The sequence below is a fragment of the Brachyistius frenatus genome, unplaced genomic scaffold, assembly GCF_029030835.1.
Source record: "Brachyistius frenatus isolate BFR_SWC_R1_liver_20210118 unplaced genomic scaffold, ASM2903083v1 Contig_50, whole genome shotgun sequence".
Lineage (NCBI taxonomy): Eukaryota > Metazoa > Chordata > Actinopteri > Embiotocidae > Brachyistius > Brachyistius frenatus.
In genome coordinates, this window is record NW_027210649.1 from 1,940,699 (window position 1) to 1,963,596 (window position 22,898).

The 22,898-nt window shown below is 39.7% G+C and overlaps 1 protein-coding gene across 10 annotated transcripts in view; it reads right to left on the bottom strand.

Annotated features, from left to right (window-relative positions):
- The window catches only part of camta1a (calmodulin binding transcription activator 1a), a 284,686-nt gene that overhangs the window by 258,543 nt on the left and 3,245 nt on the right, over positions 1–22,898 (bottom strand). For 8 of the 10 annotated variants that reach the window (XM_069704353.1, XM_069704349.1, XM_069704351.1 and 5 more), the window contains exons 2-3: positions 21,964–22,065; positions 11,640–11,743 (exon numbers count right to left, since the gene is read on the bottom strand). In XM_069704353.1, coding sequence (XP_069560454.1) covers positions 11,640–11,743; positions 21,964–22,065 — 206 coding nt within the window. Of the gene's footprint in view, positions 1–11,639; positions 11,744–21,963; positions 22,066–22,898 lie in introns of those variants that run through there. The other 2 variants (XM_069704348.1, XM_069704350.1) reach the window with 2 other exon arrangements.

Sequence of the window (22,898 nt, forward strand, 5' to 3'; positions counted from 1 at the left end):
ATTAATAAAGACATTAAATGATGGTAAAATGCAAGAAAATGCTTGAATTTTAAAGTTGCGACTGCTGCTTACAAACAAGGTCAATGATAGCCCCCGTTCTAGTTCTCCGCCTTTGACAATGAGAGAGGGTTTAATCAGATGAAGGCCTAATGTATCAGGGCTATAGAGGCACAGCCATGCCTGGAGCTGTCCATCAGATAGAAAAGGGCATGATGGGCTGGGATCCAAACAGGCCCACAGAGAATCCCAGCCTGCTGTTGTTGCTGGCTCCTCATTCTCAAGGACCTTTAGAGATCAAAGAGCAACACACAACAAGAGAGACAGCAAGAGAGAGACGGAGATAGAGAGAGATGAACCAAAGAAAGTGAGTAGGGTAAGCAGGAAGGATGCCATGAATCAGAAGAACCCATGTGGCCTTCCACTGATTACCCAAACGCCAGGCCTCCTACTGAGTCCAAAGAACAGTCAAAGGGATTTCCTGGAGAACGTCTGTGAAACATCCACTCCAAGTCAAAGCAAGCCTGCTCCATCCGGTGCCAGATGAAGTATCTTCCGACCTCAGCTCCATCTGAACATGTTAGATTTTGTAGTGTGGAAATGATGTGCTCTTTTGATACTCTAAAAAAAGATCCTCTTTCCTCTGAGGAATAGTTGAAGTAGCCTCTCTGCCTGCTTTCACTCTCTCAACAAAAATAAAAAGATACATGGTGTACTTCTGCTGGCCAGCACTGTTGTTTAACCTTGGCAAAATACAAAATGGGACAAGCAGTAGAGCCGAACAAATACTAAGCTACATGAAGCGTTACGAAACAACTTAGAACATCTAAAAATGGACAATAAAAATGTTACTCAAAAGTGCAAGCCTCCTAAATGTGAACTTAGTCCAACAAAAGGTGCAATTTTATTGAAGATTTCCAAAAGGAAATCATGTTAATGTCTGTTCAGACGGATGTACTTCATCAGAACAATATAGTGTGATGTGTTTAAAATTACAGCCAATCAAATCAGGAGCTACAGGGGATGCCATAACTTTGAAATAAGGAAAGCCTCTATATAAGGTTGATAATTAACTTGTTCTATCATATAATTCAAGCACGAAAAATCATTTACAGAATCAGTAAGAGGCGATGCATAGAAGTGGATCAGGGGAGAAACATTTCGGAAAGAGATTTTGATAATGAATACTGACTTTAAAAGTTTTAATAGAAGTTCAATATGAACACCGAGTACGACGTAGCGTAAATTTGAAGGTGCAGTATTTGATTTGAAAGAAAACCTATTATGTTTTTTAATATTTTCTGCCATATTTATAGAATGTTACAAATTCCATTGTTCATATCAAACTTGGCAAAAGTTTCAAATAATGAGGCACAAGTATGTAAAAGTAATTCCTGTGAGAAACATTCTACGGCTTCAGACTGCTCTGAACACTTGGTTCACGTCACATGTACGGATGGGTTTAAGAAGTTGCCATTTTCAATCAACAATGAGAAATAAATGGTTAGCACTTCAATATTTGTCTCCACATTGGGTTTAATAAGATCACAATGAAGAAAATGTTTGAAGGAAAAATTTATTATTTTGTATTTATTACTATTACTGCAGCATTGTGGCCTGTGGGACTTCAAACAGAAAAGCCCATGTTAATCTTGGACAACAGTCTCAACACTCTTGGAATATTAAAAGGTTAGCTTATGAAGTATTTGTAATGTCAAAACAAAAAGCACCATTAGTGTGATTGATGCTAAATTTATTGTAGCAAACTTTTCTTGATTGATCACTATTGCTATTAGAACATGGAGTAGATCTAGTGATGAACATGGGAAACACAACCTGTATGTTTGTGTGGGTAATATCGGCTAGTTTCACACGTCTGCAAACCTAAATGTGTGACGTCCGTGTTTACAAATATAAACTAGAATTATAAGTGCAGCTTTCATCAAAATAAGAGCCTCTTTTGGAGCAAAGCAGCTTTTTTTTTCTGCACTGGCAGCACTGAGTGTGAAAAAATGTTTGACTTACAAGGACACTCCCATAAGTGCAGAAAAAAATTACCATCAGAAAGGAGACTGGAGAGGAGTCAAAGTCATCTATTATTTTCAAATGAATGTAGTTTTAGGAGGGCATGAAGTCACATGGATAAGCAGTCATTCAGCCAGTCGGGGGATACAGTTGTATATTTCAATGCAAACACACATCCACTGCCAGTACACTGTCACCTGTCGTGCATATGGTATACTGCTTGTTCAGTTGTTTATATTGTTGCTGCCTTTTTGTTTGGGTTTTGGGAAGATAACTTTATTCTCTACAACATCTACTTTGGCAGGGATACAAAAAAAAAATCATAGTGAGCCTTTCTCTCCTCTTACGTTATTTTCTAAGACCATGATGTCAGCCTGTAAAACTTGATTGGTCAGGCAGTGGTCCCAAAGCATTAAACACAACCACTGTACAATAAAGCACTGGTCATGAAAAATACTTTATCTGACGCGATGTGCATAATTCAGAGTAATTTTATAGCTTACCAGTTGCAGCAGCGGCATTCATGTACGCAGCAATCTCCTGACACACTTCTGACAAGATGTTAACCACTTTTTTTGTATTCCACAGGGTACGAAAAGGCAAGAGTAGAAGTTGGCATTAATTTTGTTTGCAGTCTCTTTCCATGACTCTTGTCAATGTGTTACTAAATGTGCCTTTTTATTATAAGTTTCCTCTGATGTAGCCTCTTCTGGGAGCAGCAGCTTTTCCTTCAAGCTCCAGTTTGGTTTTCTTTTTGTTTCCATTATGGCCAATTTGCTGTAATTTCTCCTCTATTTAGAGGCTGCTTGCTGTTAATTTCATATCAGTTAATTGCTGCTTGAGATATTCTTTTTTTAAAAAGAGAATAAAAAAATCAAAAAGATCAGGGAAATTAAATTGTTTTGTAAATGTAAAGAATTTATTAAAAGAATAAACACAGTTCCCGTAAATTTTCAGCACTTCTAAAATTGCAAAAAGAAGACAGGATTCCCAGGTCAAGAAAGTTTATATGTATGAATTCCACTGACTCACCATCCTAATTGTCTACTTTAACAAGTGAAAATCAGAGAACAAGCTCTCACATATTGAATAACCCCCAGGCTAGCAGTGGAAAAACATATTAATATTGTTAACAAAGTGCAGTTAAAAAAAACATATCAGTGCATATCCACTGAAAAGTTTCAAGATTAGATACTTAGATCACAGAGAGGATCATAGAAGTGAATATGATAATAGTCCTGCCATTCAATCCAACGCATGGCTGTCAGGTAGGTATTCACTCATGTGAACGTCTAATGTATATGGAACAATATAACAGCTTATTGAAGCGTAGATGTGCACATCAAATGCAGAACTCATTTTCTTTTATCTTGTAAATAAAGTTAAACTCCATTACAAAATGGTTCTGCACAGAAAAACCCTGAGCCAGCAATTCAGAGAGAAAGGTAGAAATCTTTCCGTCTCTACCTGAATAGCTTTGCAGCTCAGTGAACACATGAGGGAGAAGGGAAAGAGACCGAAGATAAAAGTAAAGGAGGGAAACCGGAGGAAGAGAGAGATGGGAAGAAATCGAAGACACAAGCTGGGTTCAATTTAGAGGCTTCCCACAGGAGGTGGAGTGACCTGTATCTGCTACAATAGAGGTCACACAATTTTGAGTGGATACCCCTGTCTTCAGAGGATACTAAGGACCCCTGCCTCGATGCGCGCATCCAGAGTAAAAAGCAAAGGGTTCCTCTTGCATGCAAGACCCCCTGAATGACCTGACTGGTGGGTTCCTATTACCACTGCCTCACTACACCGTAGCCTCGCAATTGACACTTCACAGTATGCTACAACGCTAGCAATCAGTAAAGCTATCAAGCTCACAGGAAGTTATGAAGTCAGCCATCCAAGGGAACTCTCCCTTATCTTACCGTCTTCTACTTCCACCAGCCAAATGTGATGGAAAAAAAGCACAGAGATATATATTATTTAGTAAACTGTAATTGAGTGGAAACTACGGCAGATGAAAGTATATGATCGTTTCACACAAACTCAACACAGAGACATAAATTAGCCTGGGTGTTCCTATTAAAAACAGCTTGAAAAGAAATAGTGAAAAGCTGACATACTGCAACACTGGGGCTGAATAACTGTGCTCCCCGAGCAGCCGGAATAAATTGTGCAGGCATTTTGCAAACCTCAACTGAGTGGTTCAATGAAGAACTGATATAAATAAAACCTGAACCTTGGTTAAAAAGATTCTCACCTCCACTGTCATGTTAGCAGTACCTACTACTGAAGAAACACTGCGAATCGAACCCACAAAATACAAAAACAGAATCGCGACAACAAACAAATAAACAGATAGATGGACAAACATGACCTTTAATTTCCACTGATTGCCCCAGAGAAGCTAATGAACATTTCTGTAAACATTTGCAGTTGGTGGGAGTTATTTTAATTACTCTCCACAGAGAGAGCCTCGCATGGCAAGGAGCTCAAATGAAGATAAACATTTAATCACGCATGACCTTGTGTTCGATGAGGTGAGTGTCCATAAAAACAGCCCTGACAGTTCAGGTTTGGCATTGGAGTGACAGAAATGTATCAGAACTGGCAATGAAGAGTCGAACGCCTGGTAATTGACCAGGGGTAGCCAGATCACTCTAATACAAGCCCGTCTAATCCATGGGAGAAAGCTTTTATCCAGCTGGTGTTTTAATGAGGTCAGGAAATTCGAAAGGGGAAGCTCCAGGTTTTGCACTGGGAGTTTCAAGCTAAAGTCTAAAAGCTGCAGTACACTCCATACAAAATCTAATTTGTTTTGTCTGTAAAAGGCTGAACTGGTGATGAATACAGAGCTATAAATAAACGCAGGCATATTCACTACAACTTCAGGTCTGTCTATTTAATAACACATGTAGACGCGCACACACACACACACACACACACACACACACACACACACACACACACACACACACACACACACACACAATGGAGGTGGATGCGGAGGGTTTCCCACAGTGTTTTGTAGTGGAAGCACCCCTCCTCGCCTGAAATAAAGAGCGCCTCCACTCATGTGGTTCTATTTTTATCAAATATAATATTAGGCTTGTAAAACTTCAGGGAAACCAAGCAAACATCATGTATTCAGTAAGAGAAGTGATGGTTTTAACTGTTATCTATCAACTGCAGTCGTAATAGAATGAGTTACTTCAAGAGCTGTTTGATTCAGTTCAGTGTTGCACGTTTGCTTTGCAATTAAAAATCAGCACATCACTTTGCTTCTTAGTTTATGTGTTGTATTTTTTGTATTAATCAGCTGGACTTATAAAATGCAATCAGAGTTCAGGGACAGTTCCTGTTGCACACGCACGGAGCGCAACACAGTACGGAGCATGTAGTATGCGTAAGGAGTAGGTTTTGTGAGTAAGTATTCCAAAATGTGTTGGTTGATTAACGGCAGCACCTGCGATACGCACATTTTTGTGACCAGTGGTACGTGCGTATTTTTCGATTTCACCGTGCATCTGAAACTTGAGCAGAGAGCGCACATCAAATTCTAGGTCAAACTTTGGAAATTTGGCCGTTTGCGGTCGGCAGCACAAACGAAGACCAACCAAACAAAATAAAAAGTTCCAGCTGAAGGTTAAATCTGATTCAGATGGTCTTTGACTCGCCGACAGAGAACAGTAAAGGGCGCACTTCCAAGCAGGGAGGGAGCATTGCTAAACAAGGGAACTACCTGAAAAGTGGAAGGCAACCAGGTTTTAATCAGAACGTTCTGATTGCCCCTTTTACATCTTCAACGCTAATCAGTTTCCTGGAGGAAACCCTGCTTAAAGTTGGAACACAACGGTCAGAGGAGGACTTTGCATTATAAATGCAAAGGCACATGACCTTTTTGACCATTTGCATGTGGCAGAGTAATGAGGCTGATTAATAATAGTGCACTAAAAGTGCAACAAGTTCAGATGAGTAGCCTACACATTCTGCAGTAAATCAGGCAAAACTGAAATTTAGTTCTGGTCATGAACCTAACACACCACACACACACACACTAAACACAATAATATCAATGTAGTTTTAAGGTACACTGCCTGCATGGTTGTTGTTTCCCAATTGATTAGTTTTTTTAATAGCATAAGAATTATATTTTCAATGAAAAATATATTAATAACACGTGTGACAAGGTTGTGTTAACTTTCATATTATAAATTCTTTTTTTTTCTTTTTAAAAAAAAATACTGAACAAGAGTCATTACTGTTCTCAAAGAACAGATAAATTCATTTAAAAAAAAAAAAAAAAAGATTCCTTTGCTCCCTGTAATTATAGTCAAGCGCATGTATTGCTGGGTAAAATCATAACTGCGGGATCCAGGATATCACAGTGGCACGGAGGGGGTTAACACAAATTATGTTTCAGTCAGAGATAAGGAGTGAATGATTACACCGCACTGCAACCAATTGTGCTTGTCAGTATTGCACCTATCTTATGTGTTGCTGACAGTCAATCCGATATCGCTGTTAATTTCATTTGTTGTGGTTTTTGATCAGCGCTTCCCTGCCTGTTCCACCCGCTGCCCGGTGAGTCCACTAAGTGTTTCTACTGGTTCTCCTGCTCTGTCCTGAGCGCCGGCATATTGCATGTAGGCACCACGCTGTGCTGCTGCTGGCAGCGGCGTGAGGCAGAGAGGATTATTCCTGACGACAGGGGCATTAAATGTGTAGCAGGCCGGTGGAGGCCTGAGCTGATGCTCTCTTGTCTGTTTTGGTTCAGCACCAGTTCAGAAGCAGCCCCCTCTAAGCTGAGTGGGAGCTCACAGTACTCAGAGCGTTGTGTCGTTCATTAAAGGCTGAGGGTGTCACACCAGCTTAGGCCCAGTGTCCGCCCTCAACCAAGGCTTCATGCTGTACTCCTCTGCCTCTGCTTTTTAACACTGAATGACTAGGAATATAGTCACTTCTCCACAATTGGCAAATTTTCTCTGTTTGTCAATGCTTTATAATGTCACACTTGAACCACTTGTTAAAAGTCGGCAAGGTTTATGTCAACAAGGAGGCTAACACGGAGGGGTCTAATCCAACATTTGGGCATGTGTTGGAATAGAAAATATTACTCTCTTATCCTCAGGACTCCAGTAGCAAGTGTTAAATGCTGTCATTCAGACTCTACGCCCATAAGAGCTGCCACAGAAGTACGTAAGGGGAAAAGTCAAACTGTACAGTGGAAAAGTCTGGCCTAAATAAAATCAGCTCCTTTCTTTGACTGGCATTTTCGCAATGGATGATACACTTGTTTTGGATTCTATAATAACACACAGCCTCTAAAGTGAAACAAAGAGCAAGTAGTCCATCTTGAAAATAGCCCTGGCAAAAATTGCAATTCCCCAGCACAAGTCAAGTCCTACCACATTCGTGCCAGCATAACCAAACATCAGGCTGACTCTGTTTGATCTTGAAAGGGATATAAGCCTGAAGCCCTTCCTGTGTGAGATGTCCTTCTTTAAAAAGATTCTAATCTCAACCGAAATGTCTAGCAAAATAGAGGTCATCGCGCCGGAGCACCAAGCAGACAATAGGAGCTGGCTGCAGACCTGAGAGGAATTCTGTGAAGATTTGTTCCCAGGTGTCTCACCTGAGAGGCACAGTGACATCAATGGCTGAAAGAGCCGTGACACAAACAAAGTAAATAAAGACTCCTTGGAAGTATTTCTATTTTCTTAGGCACTATAAAGTGTGGGACCATCTTGTCTCATTTCGACAGATGAGAAATCACAGAAATGTCAGTGATTATTGCAACAGAAAAAACATTATTTCAATCACCTTTTGTATTTCTTTCAATAAAACCCTGTTGTTTTTTTTCTCAAGCACTGCTAGGTACTTCTTTCCCATTGATAATTTGAAGGCTGATAGCATATCCGTACCTTGCACGCTACTCGTGATTCACTGACGAGACAACTATTCAACCTTCTAAATTCCCATCCTCTGTCTTGAATTTTGATTGGATTGGTTTATCTAATTTTCCAGCAAATGCTTGAAATGTATTCCTGCACACCTTCTCATGAACGGGGGAATCATGAGAATGATAGAAATGAATAGTTCTGCATTAGCTTCACTTCACCTCACCTGCAACACCACAGCCGCCCACTCACTCTCCTCCCAGATTTAAGTTTCCAAGCAGCGAGCTGTATCCTCCGTCATTTCCACCAAAAAATAAAATGACGTGTGCACGTCTTCATAAATAAAACTGAACAGGAAGCAAATAATGTACAACTGCAGCGAGAAGTGAGCGGCACGAGAGAGGAACAAGTGAAATTTCACAGGATTTGTGAAGTTTCACAACTAACAGACATGGTAAATACACAACAATGAAAAGGAGGAGTTGAGAGTGCTTACTTATCTATTATAGAGACAAATTATCTGCAGTATCAGTTGAACTGTAGATATGATTAAAAGAAATCATATAATGTTCAATTCCCAGGCAAAAACACAAAGCACTGAAATATTGTTGTTATTGTGCCACATAAATCAGCATGAAAATACACAGTTCTATAATCTGCTGATCACTTTCTTGATTAATTGTTAAGTCTATAAAACATCAAATATTTAGGAGACCAAAGTGACATCTCTTGTTTTGCCGAACTGTCCACAACCTAAAAATATCATTAATTACGACATAAAAACAAGGAAAATATAGAACAAGAAGAATTTGTGCTTGAAAAATGACAATAATCAATGACCAAAACAGCTTTCAATCAATTTCTACCAGTGGATTAATTGATGTATTATCACGGCTCTAAATATTTCAGTTAAATGTACCTGTGGGCCTCCAATACTGCTAAATACTGTATGTTAAACAACCTAAACTTTCCACCATATCAATAAATATTGTTTTCAGACCTGAAGTAGCCGAGCTGCATGGCCTAAATAGTGCTATGGAAGAAAAATAACTATGTTATAAGTCACACAATAATTGCTCAACCCACCAGACTACTCAGATTCCTTAAACGTAAAAAGTGGGGAAATTAGTGCATTAGGCATGCCGAGGTAGTGCCCGAAATATGCACCGAATTGATGAGGTGTCGCTTTCAGTAAGAGTCACACAGTTGCAGCGACGAGAGCCTTTCTGATCCCTCCCTTCCTGCCTGTCTGCCACCAATGAGGCACAAACAGTCTGATTTGCATGGTGTGCACAAAAAAAAAGAAACGTCCTTGATTTTAGGAAAGGTAACCTTGCTCTCTTCAGCCCTGGAAAACACTATTGGCTCGCATACCACAACACCAAGACCGCCATCTTTTTCTAAGTTTTATTCCAATTTCCTATCAGCCTGCCAAACATCCACAGACGAATCTGCAGCCCAGTAACACAACGTGGTCCTTTTTTTTTTTCTGAAATATGTCTGTTATTATTCAATTTGGTAATAAATGACAAGACATGCTAACAACTGTGGCCGACAGCATTCCCGAGCAAATGCTTAGACTTACATTTTGAGATCAATTTCAAAGCCGTGTTAATTAATTTCAACTGCTTGCAGCACAATGCAGGTCAAACAGGGCAAACAAGTTACAACATCAGACAATTAGAAACACACAGGCATTATACATATATTTTAAGCAGGCCGAGTGAGCAGAGATGTGACAGATAGAGACTCAGATGAAGACTGCATGTGATGTTAAGTACGAGAAACTCTGCACATGTCTTACTGTGATAATCGCCACTGTAATTTTGTCTTCTACAAGTCTTATACCACAGATAACTTAATCCCCTCAATTATTTTATAAAATATACTGACGACAGAATGAGTGGAAAATAATATTTTACTGTATGTCACCGACAGATTGTCTTTTAGAATATCCTGTTTCTTAGAAGCGAGCCTGCCTGGTGCCTTATCATCTGGTTGTTTTTCAGTCAATTAACTTTCATCACTGCAGATGACTATATTTATATGGTCACAATTTGTTAATCAAAAGCATGGATGGCTGATTTTTGCATATTGGTTTCTAAGATTTGTCATGGAGTGTTCTTATGTCTAATTACTACCACTTATTCTGCGAGAAGAAGAACCGGTTTTTCCATCTATCAATAGCAGAAATGAAAGCAATAAATTCATCAACCTATCCCTGGAGGAAGAGAGCAGGCTGACAAATGAGCTGTGAGGCAAATGAAGCAACACAAGTCCCTGTTGGGGAGATACAGTATAACATGTTTAAGACTCGTGAGTATGCTGGTGTGCACTTTAAAATTATCCGAGAGCAAATCGATTCCTGCGTGAATAATGGATCGCGAGGAATATTGAAAATGAACGTGTTTTCTTATGTATTTTGAGATGTATTCAAAAATGTGTATGTTAGTTCACATTTAATTAGACAAAATACCAAAAGAAATGAAGTTACTGATGTCTACATATTGACCAACTACAGGCATGCGGTAGAGTTAGACAGCAGTAGCTAATATGCAACTTTCGGGGAGACTTTAAATTCCACCCATTTTGGAATAAGTGTAACTTCATAAATAAATGATAAGGTGCCAGAAAAATATTAGAAATATCTGGTATTTAGGTAAAGAAAAAGGAGAACAGAGGCCATCTGTGAAGTCTAACAAAATCAAAACACGTTTGATGTGGAATAGAAAAAAGAAAGTGATAGACTATCATTAACTAATGTGATGCAAACATGAAATATGAGACACCTTGAGCTTTTACAGCGTCAATGCCAAACACTATTTATGTTTACACATTGAGCCCCTCATAATGCTTGCTAAATACAGCGAGTGAAGTTTTGTGAATAAGACTCAACGTGCAATTGACGTTAACCTTCGATTTATGCCAAACAGGGTTTCCTCGCAGAATGAGCACAGCAAAATCTATAGTAAACACAAAAACACACGCTCAGAGACCTTTTGCAATCGTCTGAGATAAACGTGAGGATAGAGGGAGAGAAGGTTTTGTCTACTTCATAGTTTATTCTTCTAATCCACCCGAGAACAAACTGTATCACAATTAAAGGTCAGGCTATCCATGCAGAGTAAGGATAGCAATGAATTATCCATGTTGGGGAAAGACTTTGTGATACAGCTCAACCCAAAAAAAAAAAACATCAAAAGGAAGCTGTGGGTCAATAGAAGACAATCAATTTTAAAATCATTTCCCTTAAAATGATTGCAAAGGAATGTGTCTGGAGGTGCACTTTAAATGTAATAAATAATAAATATAAAACAAAATCAAAAAACATGAATTGAAAAATAACAAATCCTAGAAAACCTTTCATACACTCGAGTTATGATGAGTGGTGATAAATTGTGCAGCAGTAACCTGACAGGAGAGCATTAACTGAACCTAAGATGTTTAAATGCATGAAATAAGTCGCAGGCTCACTGTTCTCACGTGACATATTTAAACATGTGGCCAATGCAAGCGAATGAGAGAACGGGGTTTTGTTCTGTGGGGATATGTTTGATGCAATGGGGAACCTCACACGTTGCTGTGATGTTGTTTTGAGGAGAGTTCACATGACTTATAAATCTGTCTAAAAAAGGGGCCTGAGAGAACAGCGTGTCCCGTGGACAGGTATCTCCGTAAAGAGATGGATTTAGCAGAGAGCGGTACGATAAGAAGCAATGTTCTTACCTCATTAGTGTTCCACCGGTGTCTCTCCTTTGGCAGCGAGGTGCATTTTGGTAGACATTCAAGCAGCTTCTTCGGCAGGTATATTTTCAAATGTCCATGTTCATCTGCAACAAGAGCGAGACAATACAGAATATTTAGCACAGGCTTCATACCTTATTGACTTGCTCGTCTCCCTCTTCATCAGTATATCAGGCTCTCTGCAGCAAAACGCTGACTATAATGTAACTATCCCCAACTGAATTAGGAAATTAATTTAAGAATACCAGTATTGCATACATTTTAGTTTGTGGTCGGCTAAATTATTTTACTGTGAAACGCATTCTATCAGGGGAGTTGAACAGACATTTTTCACTGTCAACTTGTAAAGGCTGTGTCTATTCATTATTTCGACACAATAAACACCCTTGAGTGATTTTATAGTGTATGGAGATTTAGCATGGGAAATAGTGTGCTGCACAATATGCTATATTATTCGGGGGAAATAATTACAATTACCGGGCCCGATGCTTACATCATAATGTATGTGGTTCAATCTATAATTCACAGTTCACGATCAGCTCCCAAGAATTATAAAACAGTAATGTTTAAAGACACCCTCTTGCATGGATGCATTCAAATGTTCATTTCATTCCACTGCTTTCTTCTTGCTCAAATATGCAGATGGCTTAAGCATGAAGTAATTATATTTGTTTAGGGAGAAAAAAAAAAAACATGTTGAATTTACAATATCATGAAGAAAACCTATTATAATCCTGGGTTGCTTTTTTTAATCACAGTATGAGATATGGGCTTAAGTGTCAATAATTTCAGTGACTGGCATATAAAATAAGGGTATTCTAAGCAGGGATATTATTAAAGACAATTAGTAAAAATGCAAAAAGCTGTGATTGTCAATCATAGCGGGATGAAAGAGGGACCTTTTTAAAGCTGGAGACATTTCAGTAAAAACATACAGTAGAATCAGGTGGAACAAGTCTGTGTGGAAAAGGGGAATGGTTTCATAAGAAAGGGTGAACTGAGACTTAGGTCATGCTGTGGCACTGAGGAAATATTTTAGCATGAAGAGAAAGCGAGCCAACAATAATAGGTTTTATTGTCTCTGTAGCTGCCAGTAAAGTTTGTATTCTTCCTGTCCCTTATTCTCACAAACTCTAAGCTTCTAATCTTTTTTTTATACCACTATTACCTAAAGACCAACGCTGCAAATCTCGGATAGGGAGTTAGTTAATCCAGGTAATGTTACAGCATGTAAAAATGAATCTATTATTCAACTTTAATGTGTGCAAATTGAATGTAAATAAATTCACTAAAGGTAATGCAAAATACTGCATTTATCCGTAATACAATATAGCTTGAAAATAAATTACAACAAGAAAACAAATATCCTAGACTGAGCTGCATCCTTTCATATTTATATAACTGTAGGTTAGGGGGAAATAGGCAAGTAAAGCGAGAGATGGGGAGGGGGGGGAGCCTGAATATGAGTGCTGACTATGGATCCCTCGGGTAGCTAATATCAGTGGTCGAGTGTAGAAAAAAAAGAGAAAAAGTTCAACCAAAGCAAAATACCACTATAAAGCCAATACAAATAATCCAGTAGTGCACTTCATTATGAGGATATACCAAGAGTGTCTGCAGTTTGCTTGCTACTGCACACACTTAATACACACTCGATGGAGCTGGCTCGAAGTAGAATGTGGAACGTCATCGCTCCCAGAGGGATGCCAGAGCAGATCGGTAGTATCTGCTGTACCCGTCTATAATGCTACATGTAGACTCTGTTTTATATGAGCTGCACGGGTATCTGTAATCATTCGCTTCGCCCAATTAACAATCACAGACGGCATCTGCTCCCAGGTGCCACAGGAGCCGTCTCACTGTCAAAACTGAAAAACACGCTGCACCTGAATGAGCAGAGGTGCAACAGAAAAAAAAAAGAAGGAAGTGTGTTCTTGTATTTTTTTTTTTTTTAACGTGTAGCGTATTTATTATACAGCAACAACTTGAAACTTAAGCAAGAAACATATTGTTCAAAAGCACAGCCAAATACTTCAGAACAAGGTCTTGACCGTCTCCCATCCTACAACGTGTGCTCTGACGATTTGCTCTTTGCAACTGACAGACAGGAGCATCAGATACATACGGCAAGTCAGTCTCTGCACAGATTATTTAGGATTTAATGCTACCCTCTGGCACACCCTAGTATGACACCACCAACACCCGTCTCAAGTATGTAGAGGATTTTCTCACCAGCAGAGTTGAGATAGAAATCTATTGTAGGAGGATATGTCTACTCGGTCTGCCAGCAGGCTAAAATGTTACAGGATGAGAGCAGCACAGAGGATTTTGACAAATGTAGTAAAATCCATCACTTGGCTTTACTCATTCGATAACCGTAACATTACACTGGTAATTGCAAAACAATTTTTTTTTTTTTAGCAAAGTACTTTTGGCTCTACAACTCTCGGCCACTAACAGCCCTGAATTATCCTAAATTAATCTGAGTTCAGTATGCTGTGCAGATGAAAAGGTGACACAACTGCAACATAGTTGCATTTTACTTTAAAATGCCAGCCTTGTATTTGTCAGCTAATAACCCCCCCCTCCCCCCCCAAGCAACAAAGCAGCCTACGTAAACCCTGCAGGACCGTCAAGGTGTTAACTGGGTTTGTCTTAATCCCCTAACCTTACATGGATGCTTCTGAAATCAGGTTTTCACCAAAACTGGAGAATGATTGGATTACTAATGTGTATCCTGTGAAGATACTGAATGATAAAATATACAACTGTGTTATAAAGACTTTGTCACAACAGCCCAGTTCATAATCAGGTGTTATTTTTGCAAACAGTTGTGGCACAAAAGTTTACAAATATTTCCCGTGAATGTATTCATTAAAAAAAAAATATATATATATATATATATAATAATATAATAAAGTAATAAAGAAATAATATAACTCTTCTACAATATAAAATAAATAAATTTGAAACCAATTAAATGTCATTTATTCAACTTAATGTTTGATTGTTCATAAAGAATGGGCATTTTAAGCACAAAAAAAATACTTCAATATTCGCGGACAAACAGGCTGAACAAATGCGAGCAAACCTCCACAACCTTCGCCGATAGGAATTATTGCTTTAATTATCATATCTGATATAAGGGCCGTTGTTCTCTCTGCAACATCAAACTTACTTATCCCGATGCCAAACTGGTTGCTGATGCGTTGATGGACTTGTCTGCTCGTTGCCTTGCTCTCAAACGTTAAACTTGTGCTTTACCTGGTAAACTTTGCCCCGCGTCTCATTTTCGTAGATTTTATTTATTTTTTTTTTGAAGGCGTTCCTCACTAAACATGCTGATCGCTCGAGTTGGAAACTTCTCATTCTTTTGAAGTTTTATGGCGGATGGCATCCAGCGAAAGGTGCATTACCGCCACCTAATGTATTTGAGTGTGGACCAGAGTAACCTATCCCCTTACAAAACAAAACACAAAGAAATAAATGCATTAATATATCTAGAAAAAAAAATTGTTTTTAAAGAGTTATAAACTTTGCACGTTTCTCCTTTTTCTCTACAAGCTTCATCTCCTCTCACTGTCGCTGTCCACATTTTCCAGACACATGCTTGCTTGGGTAAATTCTTCTTCGCCTACGTTTGACAGTTAAGTGGCTGTTTACAGCTTCGAGATACATGACTGCCACCTTCTGGCTAAAGTAACGCGCTACTATTAGGCGCTGGTTAAAAAAACAAAAAAAAACAAAAACAAGTGTAAGTTTATGATAGTCGCATAAACTATTCGTCTCTTTATATTTTGATGAAAATAGTTTCAGTTTCGGTGCATGTCCGGGCTGAGGCCTAGAGTAGTTGCCCCCCCCACCCCCTCGGTCCCAAGTCTTTTTATTCACCGTTTTTGGTCAAAATATGACGAGTAGCAATGCAAGTTAAGTTTAATACAAAAATAAAAGTGTACCTTCCCTACACTATTACTATAATTTTCAATAACTCTTAGATCCACAGGATTTACGAGATAGGACCTGGTTGATACTAGCAGCGATTGTGCTGAAAAGCGACGAGTTTGCAGGTATGAATGTATTTTAATTTATGTTGTATCTATTGGGGGGGGGGGGATTAACTGTGCAGTTATTATAATTTCTCCAGCTCATTGCATATAATATAGCTCAAAAACTGTGGGTTTAAAGTGCAGGGTTTTAGTGTTTGATAATCTTCGCAATGAGTCTGTCAGCTGACCTCAATCCAACTGAGCATGTGTTTCACTTACTGCAGACCAGACTGAAGGCAAAAAAAAAGCCCTCAAAACAAGCAAGAAATGAGTATGGCTGCGGTACAGGCCTGGCAGAGCACCGCCAGGGAGCATCGCCAAGTATCTGTTGATGTCTATGGATCATGGATTTCAGACAGTGACAGTGACAGCTCAGGATTTGTAGAATAAATCTACTGATCGGGAATTTTAGCTGCATGTAATTTCACAATATCCAATAAGCCACATTCTGCAATCGTCAACAGCGTGATGGACTTGCGTCGCATATTAATTCATTAAGACAAGCGTGTTGGTGTTTATTTTTGCAGCTGGATGAACACAAAACTTTGCAGAAAAACAAGCTATTTGGCGTGTTAACACAAGGTCAATAAACAACCGAGACCTCATACTATCTGAACACTGCGATCAAGGTTTTGTCTCTGATTGTATTTTTCTTAGAAGAACAGCCTAACTACTGTCATGTCTCCAACAGAGCGCTGCGCCTTTTGCTTTTAAATAAACCATGTGTTTTAGATGTGGCACTTCAGCGTTGGCCTTCTCTAATATGGGAGTCCTTGTCTAACTTGAAGGGGGGGCTTGTTTTTACACCAGAACGTTTCTTACGAGGCCCTCAAAGCACACAAAAGTCAACTCAACATAACAGAGGTTTCCTTTCTACAGAGCTGGGCTCTCATAACTCTAAACTGTTTCGTTCTCCCAGATGCTATTTATCCACACTAATAATATCCGAGACGGTATATGTCTTCTGTTCCTTCCACGGGGCATTTCCACCGATGTGAAAGAGGAACTGTGAGCGTTCCAACAAAGTATCACTTACTAATTAAAGATCTGTCCACTGTGGAATTGAAATCCACATATTCTGTGGTTAGTGCATCGGCTGAAAAACAGCCCCAAGGGGAAAAGCTTGGTTGCCAAATTTGGAATAAGTTTACAGAACATGGACAGGCTCTTCCTAATCAAATTGTCTGATTTCATCAGTGCATAAACAACAAATTACCAACAAAAATATGGCTTTGAAAATGTAAATGTAGTTTCTTTTTTTTTTTTTAACCAGTAGCTGATCAAAGCCTGAAAAGAACTCTGCTTCTTTGCATTTCCTGCAGACTCCCCTGTAAGGTTTAATATTTATTTTGGAGTCTAAACAGCAGGCTTAATGACTGCTTACGCATCAGCCAAGAGAGGGATACACAGAAAACTACTATTTGGTTGTAAAACACTAAAGTGCAAGACAGGCTGATACCGGAGCTTGTTACGTGAGAGGATGTGCTGAGCCGAGCTGGCACACTGGAGCCAATTACACCCTAAGTCTTGATGAGCGAGCTCACGTACAAAAAAAAAGCTAAACAGGGAGAGGAACGCCTCTCAATGCAGAGACGAGAGGTCTGCGGCTTTCAACGGTGTCGTCACAGGCCATGTGCGTGCTTGCACGGCGGCATCCTGTGCATGCCGCTTCATAATTCACATCACCCGCTGCCGAGTGGGTATAAAGACATATATTTCTCTGTGCTGATGTTTGGATTATCACTGATCCTGGCTGCTAAGCAAACACTCGGGCCGAATTTAAGGGTATCTGTCATGCTAGCTTGCTCCGGCCCCACCCCAGAGATGAGAGCGAGGGTCATGAGACTGGAAAGGCTGACAAAAACAAATCTTTAATCAATATCTGAGCCCTGAACGCAAAACCCTCTCTCTTCCGTCTCTGTCTCGGAGCGCTCTGGGAGTGACAGTTTTTCTTTTTAATCTGTGCCCACATTGTGGAGAAATTGCAAGCTAATGTTTTGGCAATAGATCATTCAACAAAATCGCTGCTGGCGGTGCATATCCAAAGTAACTGTTTGAATGCAAACATTTTCAACAACAGTTCAGTGGCTAATGCGGCGTCTGGATGTGAGGAGCGCTGTAAAAAAAAAAAAAAAAAAAAAAATCTGCCCCTTAGGACTTTTGGCCCTCGTGTTTGTCCAGAAAGAAGTGCTGTGAAAATGAATTAGGCCTACGGTGATTTCTGTTACCGTTACGTTGGATGACAGCTATCCACTGGACTGGACCAAAACGCCCCTGAGAGTTGAGCTTCCAAAATTAGCTTGGTCAGCCAAATGAGTTGAGCTCACACGTATTTCATCAACTGCGGTGACAAAATGTCAAACTACCAGAAACAAATATGTCCTCCTTCAATCTGGTACAAGTAAACTCTATTCACCACAAGTTATAGAAAATTTAAAAAAAAAAAAAACCTGTCCAACTTCACGAAGGAGCCCTCACACCAAAAGTCTACTCTAATGATGGTCACGCGTCCCATCACTTCAACATCCTGCAACAATTGCTGGCATATTTCCTGATGAGGATTTTTTTTTTTTCTTTTGTTTAACTGAAGAGACCTCCTTTTATTTGTTGACTCTGCTTTTAAAGATTAAAAAAAAATGAGCTGCATTTACCTGGTGAAGCTTTCATGTGTTACACCCTTTTTAACAAACAATGTTTTTTGCTCCAGTAGATTTTTTTTATTATTTTTTTTTAAAGAGGCTTGAGATATTCTGGTCACTTAATGGCTCATATAGACAGAGTAAGAAGGACAGAAACACGTATTCTTTGAATCATTGTATTTGCATCAATTGCAGAGGATTTGACAGAAAATATAAAAAGAAAAAGCCATTATCTTTAAGTGTACAAAAAAACAAAACATGCATCACCAACAAAAACATAAAAGCATATTACAGTAGACGTGAAGGAACAAAGACATAAATGCTTTTTAATTTGCAGCATGCAAAGAAAAATATCACAGTCTACTTACATGCAGTTTCGACAGCATACACAATGCAATGATGTATGTGGAAAGAATATTATCAATGAAATGCATGGGCATGGAGAAAAATATGACAATCTACAGTTGGCATGTGTAGGAGGTGTCATGCAGCTGTTCTGATGACCAGATCTATAGGAGGCCAGATGTCAAACCGGTCCGGTGACAGTGGACCTGATGCTGGACCTAAAACTATCGAGACAAAAACATGCGGTCAAACGTGAAGCAGAGATGAACTCGGACAGCCGGGGGAAGGAGGGGTTTGGAGGGGGTGGGGGGTTGGGAGTGGTCCGCTGATATCATGCTGTCAATTAAAAGCATTCAATCTGGTTGTGAGACGTGACAGGATGAGGAGGAAAGGTAAAGAGGGAGAGGGGGGAGGGGGGGGGGGTTAACCTGCAGGACGCCGTGGCTGTGAATTTGACAGGAATTTGGATATTTCCCTCAGCAGCTTTCAGATGAGCAAACTGTTATTTCCCCAAATTCTCACGGATGTCAAAAACTATTTGTGGCCAAACATCATGACTACCACGGTCGTTGAAAATGTTTAAAAGGCGATGATTAAATCTAAATATGTATTAACTGCTAATATGTAATGAACTTTATAAAGTTTAAAAAAAAAAAAAAAAAAAGAATCAAAGAATCACAGAATTTGCTCTGAGACAGAATTTCCATTTTGACACATTTTACGCGGTAAGTCTAAAACCACTCATTTCAAGAGGATTGAGATGTTGCAAAATATTACACAAATACAAAGTCATTTGCACAGACCTTCAATATCAATATCAATGATTTTATACTGCATCAGCAAAGAAGCCTGGTGGTATTTGGCCACAAGTGAACAGAACACTTGATTAGATCAAAGTCTATAGCCGAGTACTTGTGGGAGCTCCTCAGCTGAGCTTTACAACAACACAAGACAATTTCAGCGGTGTCAAATTTCCCTGGCAGTAATGACAATGACGCCTATCGTCCAGGGGCCGGTCTCCCTACAGCCTGATGGCTCTTGATGGGGACATGGAGCGGAGTATGTCGACTTAAAATAGCCATGTGTTAGTGTAGGACTGAGAAAACCAATTATCTTTATCATTTGGCCCGTAGCCTGTTCGATAACACTCCAACATTGAAATGACTAACCGCCCACAAGCGCGCACACACACACACACACACACACACACACACACACACAAAAAAGTCTTGGTGAAGTTCACCGTGGTGCTGCCATGTTACAGTAAAGCTAAAACAAAGAGAACATTACATGGCTTCTAGCGATAGCATCTAGTATGAGGGTTTGACCTGCAATGCACACAACAGCTGGTGTGAAAGACGCAGAATGTGTTATTTCCCACCGGGAAAGATCGAAAGAGTCTGGATGCCAGTGAGAGATTTGAATTACACTGAATCTCGCTGGACGTATGCAATTGTGCTACAACTAGACAAGATGCAAGATGTGCAGTGTGGCAGCTTTCGTTGTTTGCAATTAAGACTGTTTACATTCCCTCAATGGCTACACGCCGGACACATTATGGTAGTGTAGTGTAAAATAGCATAATAAGGAAACTGTCGAAAAGTCAAACAGCTAAAAAAAAAAAAAAAAAAAAGGAAAAGGCAAGGCCTATTACTGGAAGTTCAACAAACATGCACACATGGTTAACTGCCTGCAACAAACTGAAAATGACTCTTTATGTGTTCTCAGCCCTCACCAAGCTCACCCATCCATAAAAATCCCATCTCAAGGAGAGCAGAGGTGAGGTCTCTCTCGCTCCCTTGTTCTCTTTCACTTTCTCCCTCTTGCTTACACATGCACACAAACAAAGCCCTTCTTTCTGTATCATAACTACTCCCACAATTACTCAGACGATTACTCAGATCAATGGTTTACCTGCCTGTTTGAGCTTCTGTGCTCTGCTGCAGAGTGTCCTGGTAGGCAGAAAGAACCTCCGGGCTGAACGCATTAAACAGGGAGTTTGACATGGTTACAGCATACTGTAATACCACGCAATAACAAGAGGGGAAATAGCAAGAGCGGCAAAACGTATTGTCAGTCACAGCCGTCACACATGAGGGGGTAACGCAAAAGTCTATCAACAATGTCCCCGTTACAGTCTGCATCCCTGTTTCATAGATCTGCACAAGCAGTCCCCTGCCATTAAGTCTCTCAAAACATTCTCCGTTCAAAATACCAAAACGATTCGGTGCAGCAGAGCTCTTCCAGTGACAGATATCGAGTGAGGAGTCTAACAAGGGGTTGGGGTGATTTCAGACTCTCTATTTATAAACGACAATAGATGAGCACACTTAATTACCGAGTTTCTAGTCTAGATCAACAGAGTCTTCCAGCAGCAAAGAGACTGGTGCATTCATTAACAATGAATACAGGTTTTTTGTTTTTTTTTCAATGGATGCAGACAGAGGCTCAAATTTAGACACATTCTCTAAAGAGGAATGAAGGGGAAATCACCACAAATACAGTCAAGACTTTGGCCTATATTTCTGACTGATTTGTTTTGGTCTTGACAGAAAATAGCACTTGTGTGCGCAGACTTGCACTGAAGCAATTCCCACAGAAGCTGGTTTTTACAAGTCATAAAAACCTCAGCTGTGATGTTGTGTTGTCTTTGTTCTTTGCCCCTGGTCTGTAGCCCTCACAGACCCCAAGTGTAATGAGAGGGAGGCCGAGGCGAATATTCAATTCATTTGAAGGAAGAAAATATCATAGGATGCTGATTTTTTTTTTTTTTTTTTTTTTTTTTACGAGCAATGCATAAATATGTTGGTTGTACACAATTTATAATTTTGCAACATTTTTTTTAAAGTCCTATTGTTCACTTGACTTGACACCCCCCACCCCCCCTCTACCAAGTGCAGGTTTAAGAGAAACAAAGAAAAAGGCAAGTACAGGGCCATAATTGATGGCTCAAAGCGTAAGCTTTCCCTCTGAGGGTCTGCTCAGGTCCTGATCCCCTGGCCTCAACCTGAAACAATCACTCTTAGTTAACGACAACACTTCAGCTATTGACAGCGTGATCCCGTAAAGCAGACACTTCAATCAACAGAGCAGCCGGAGGAGGTGTTATGTTGGAGGAAAAGAAAAAAGGGTGGTGGGTGGGGAGAGAGAGAGGGGAGAGGGGGCATGGGCACGGATGAAATCAAGAAGTAAATAAATGAATTGATGAATGAATAATAGATTGGCCAGCTAGTGGCCTCTCGGAGCAGCAATGCAGTATTAATAACTGACTCTTACTGTTCGTCTCTGTGTCATCACTGATACTCTTAGGTGGACCATGGCCAGCATAACACACTGCTGATCTGTACATTCGATCCGGATTACGAACTTTCTTCAGTCCTTCAGGAGGCAAAGAGAAAAGTAGAGAAAATCTTGGAAAAGTAGCATTCTCCCAGCCTGTGAGTAACTAAGCAAACTCCCCATGCAAGCAGTATCAACAGAAACCGGACAGTAAATTGAAACACATTTAAAACACATCAGAACTGTTGGGCAAAATATAATGAAAATAATAATATTGATAATCACAGTCAGGGTAATAAATCACATTGAATTTGGCTGTTTTCTATTTAAAACAGTGAATGCCACCACCAACTGAATATTGTTGTCCCCATAAGAGATATGGCCAGTAATAAAGGTCATTGTAGCTTCTGACCCGGTATGATGCGGGTCAGTAACACTTCTCATAGTATCAATGGTAACCTGAATAAATCAATACAATCAATCTGTGGAGGCAGAGCAAAGCAGTCAGTAAAGGTCTATTACACACAGGCATTAGGAATGATACGTCTCAGCAACCACAGACTGGACCCGGGTCCCATCCATCCATACCGCACAGATTCAATTAAAAGGCAGGAAAAAAAAAAAATGTAGGGGCCTGATTTAACACAAAACTGGGAGAGCACGTCGTCATCCAGCATCATGAGGAGGTTAAATTCATCCTTCTTGACAAAACAGCAGAGAAATATTTATACCATTGCAGCACAAGCACCTTTTTTTTTTTTTCTTTTTTTTTTTTAAGTTGATGCTTACTTGATATTTTGCTGCTGCTTCACCCTGAACTTTGAGTGAAATGATAACATCGTGAAACTTTTTGAACTGCACTTGCTTAAAGAATAAATGGAGAAGAATCGCTTTCTGCACGGCAGAGACATTCAGGCCTCGTTCACTACATT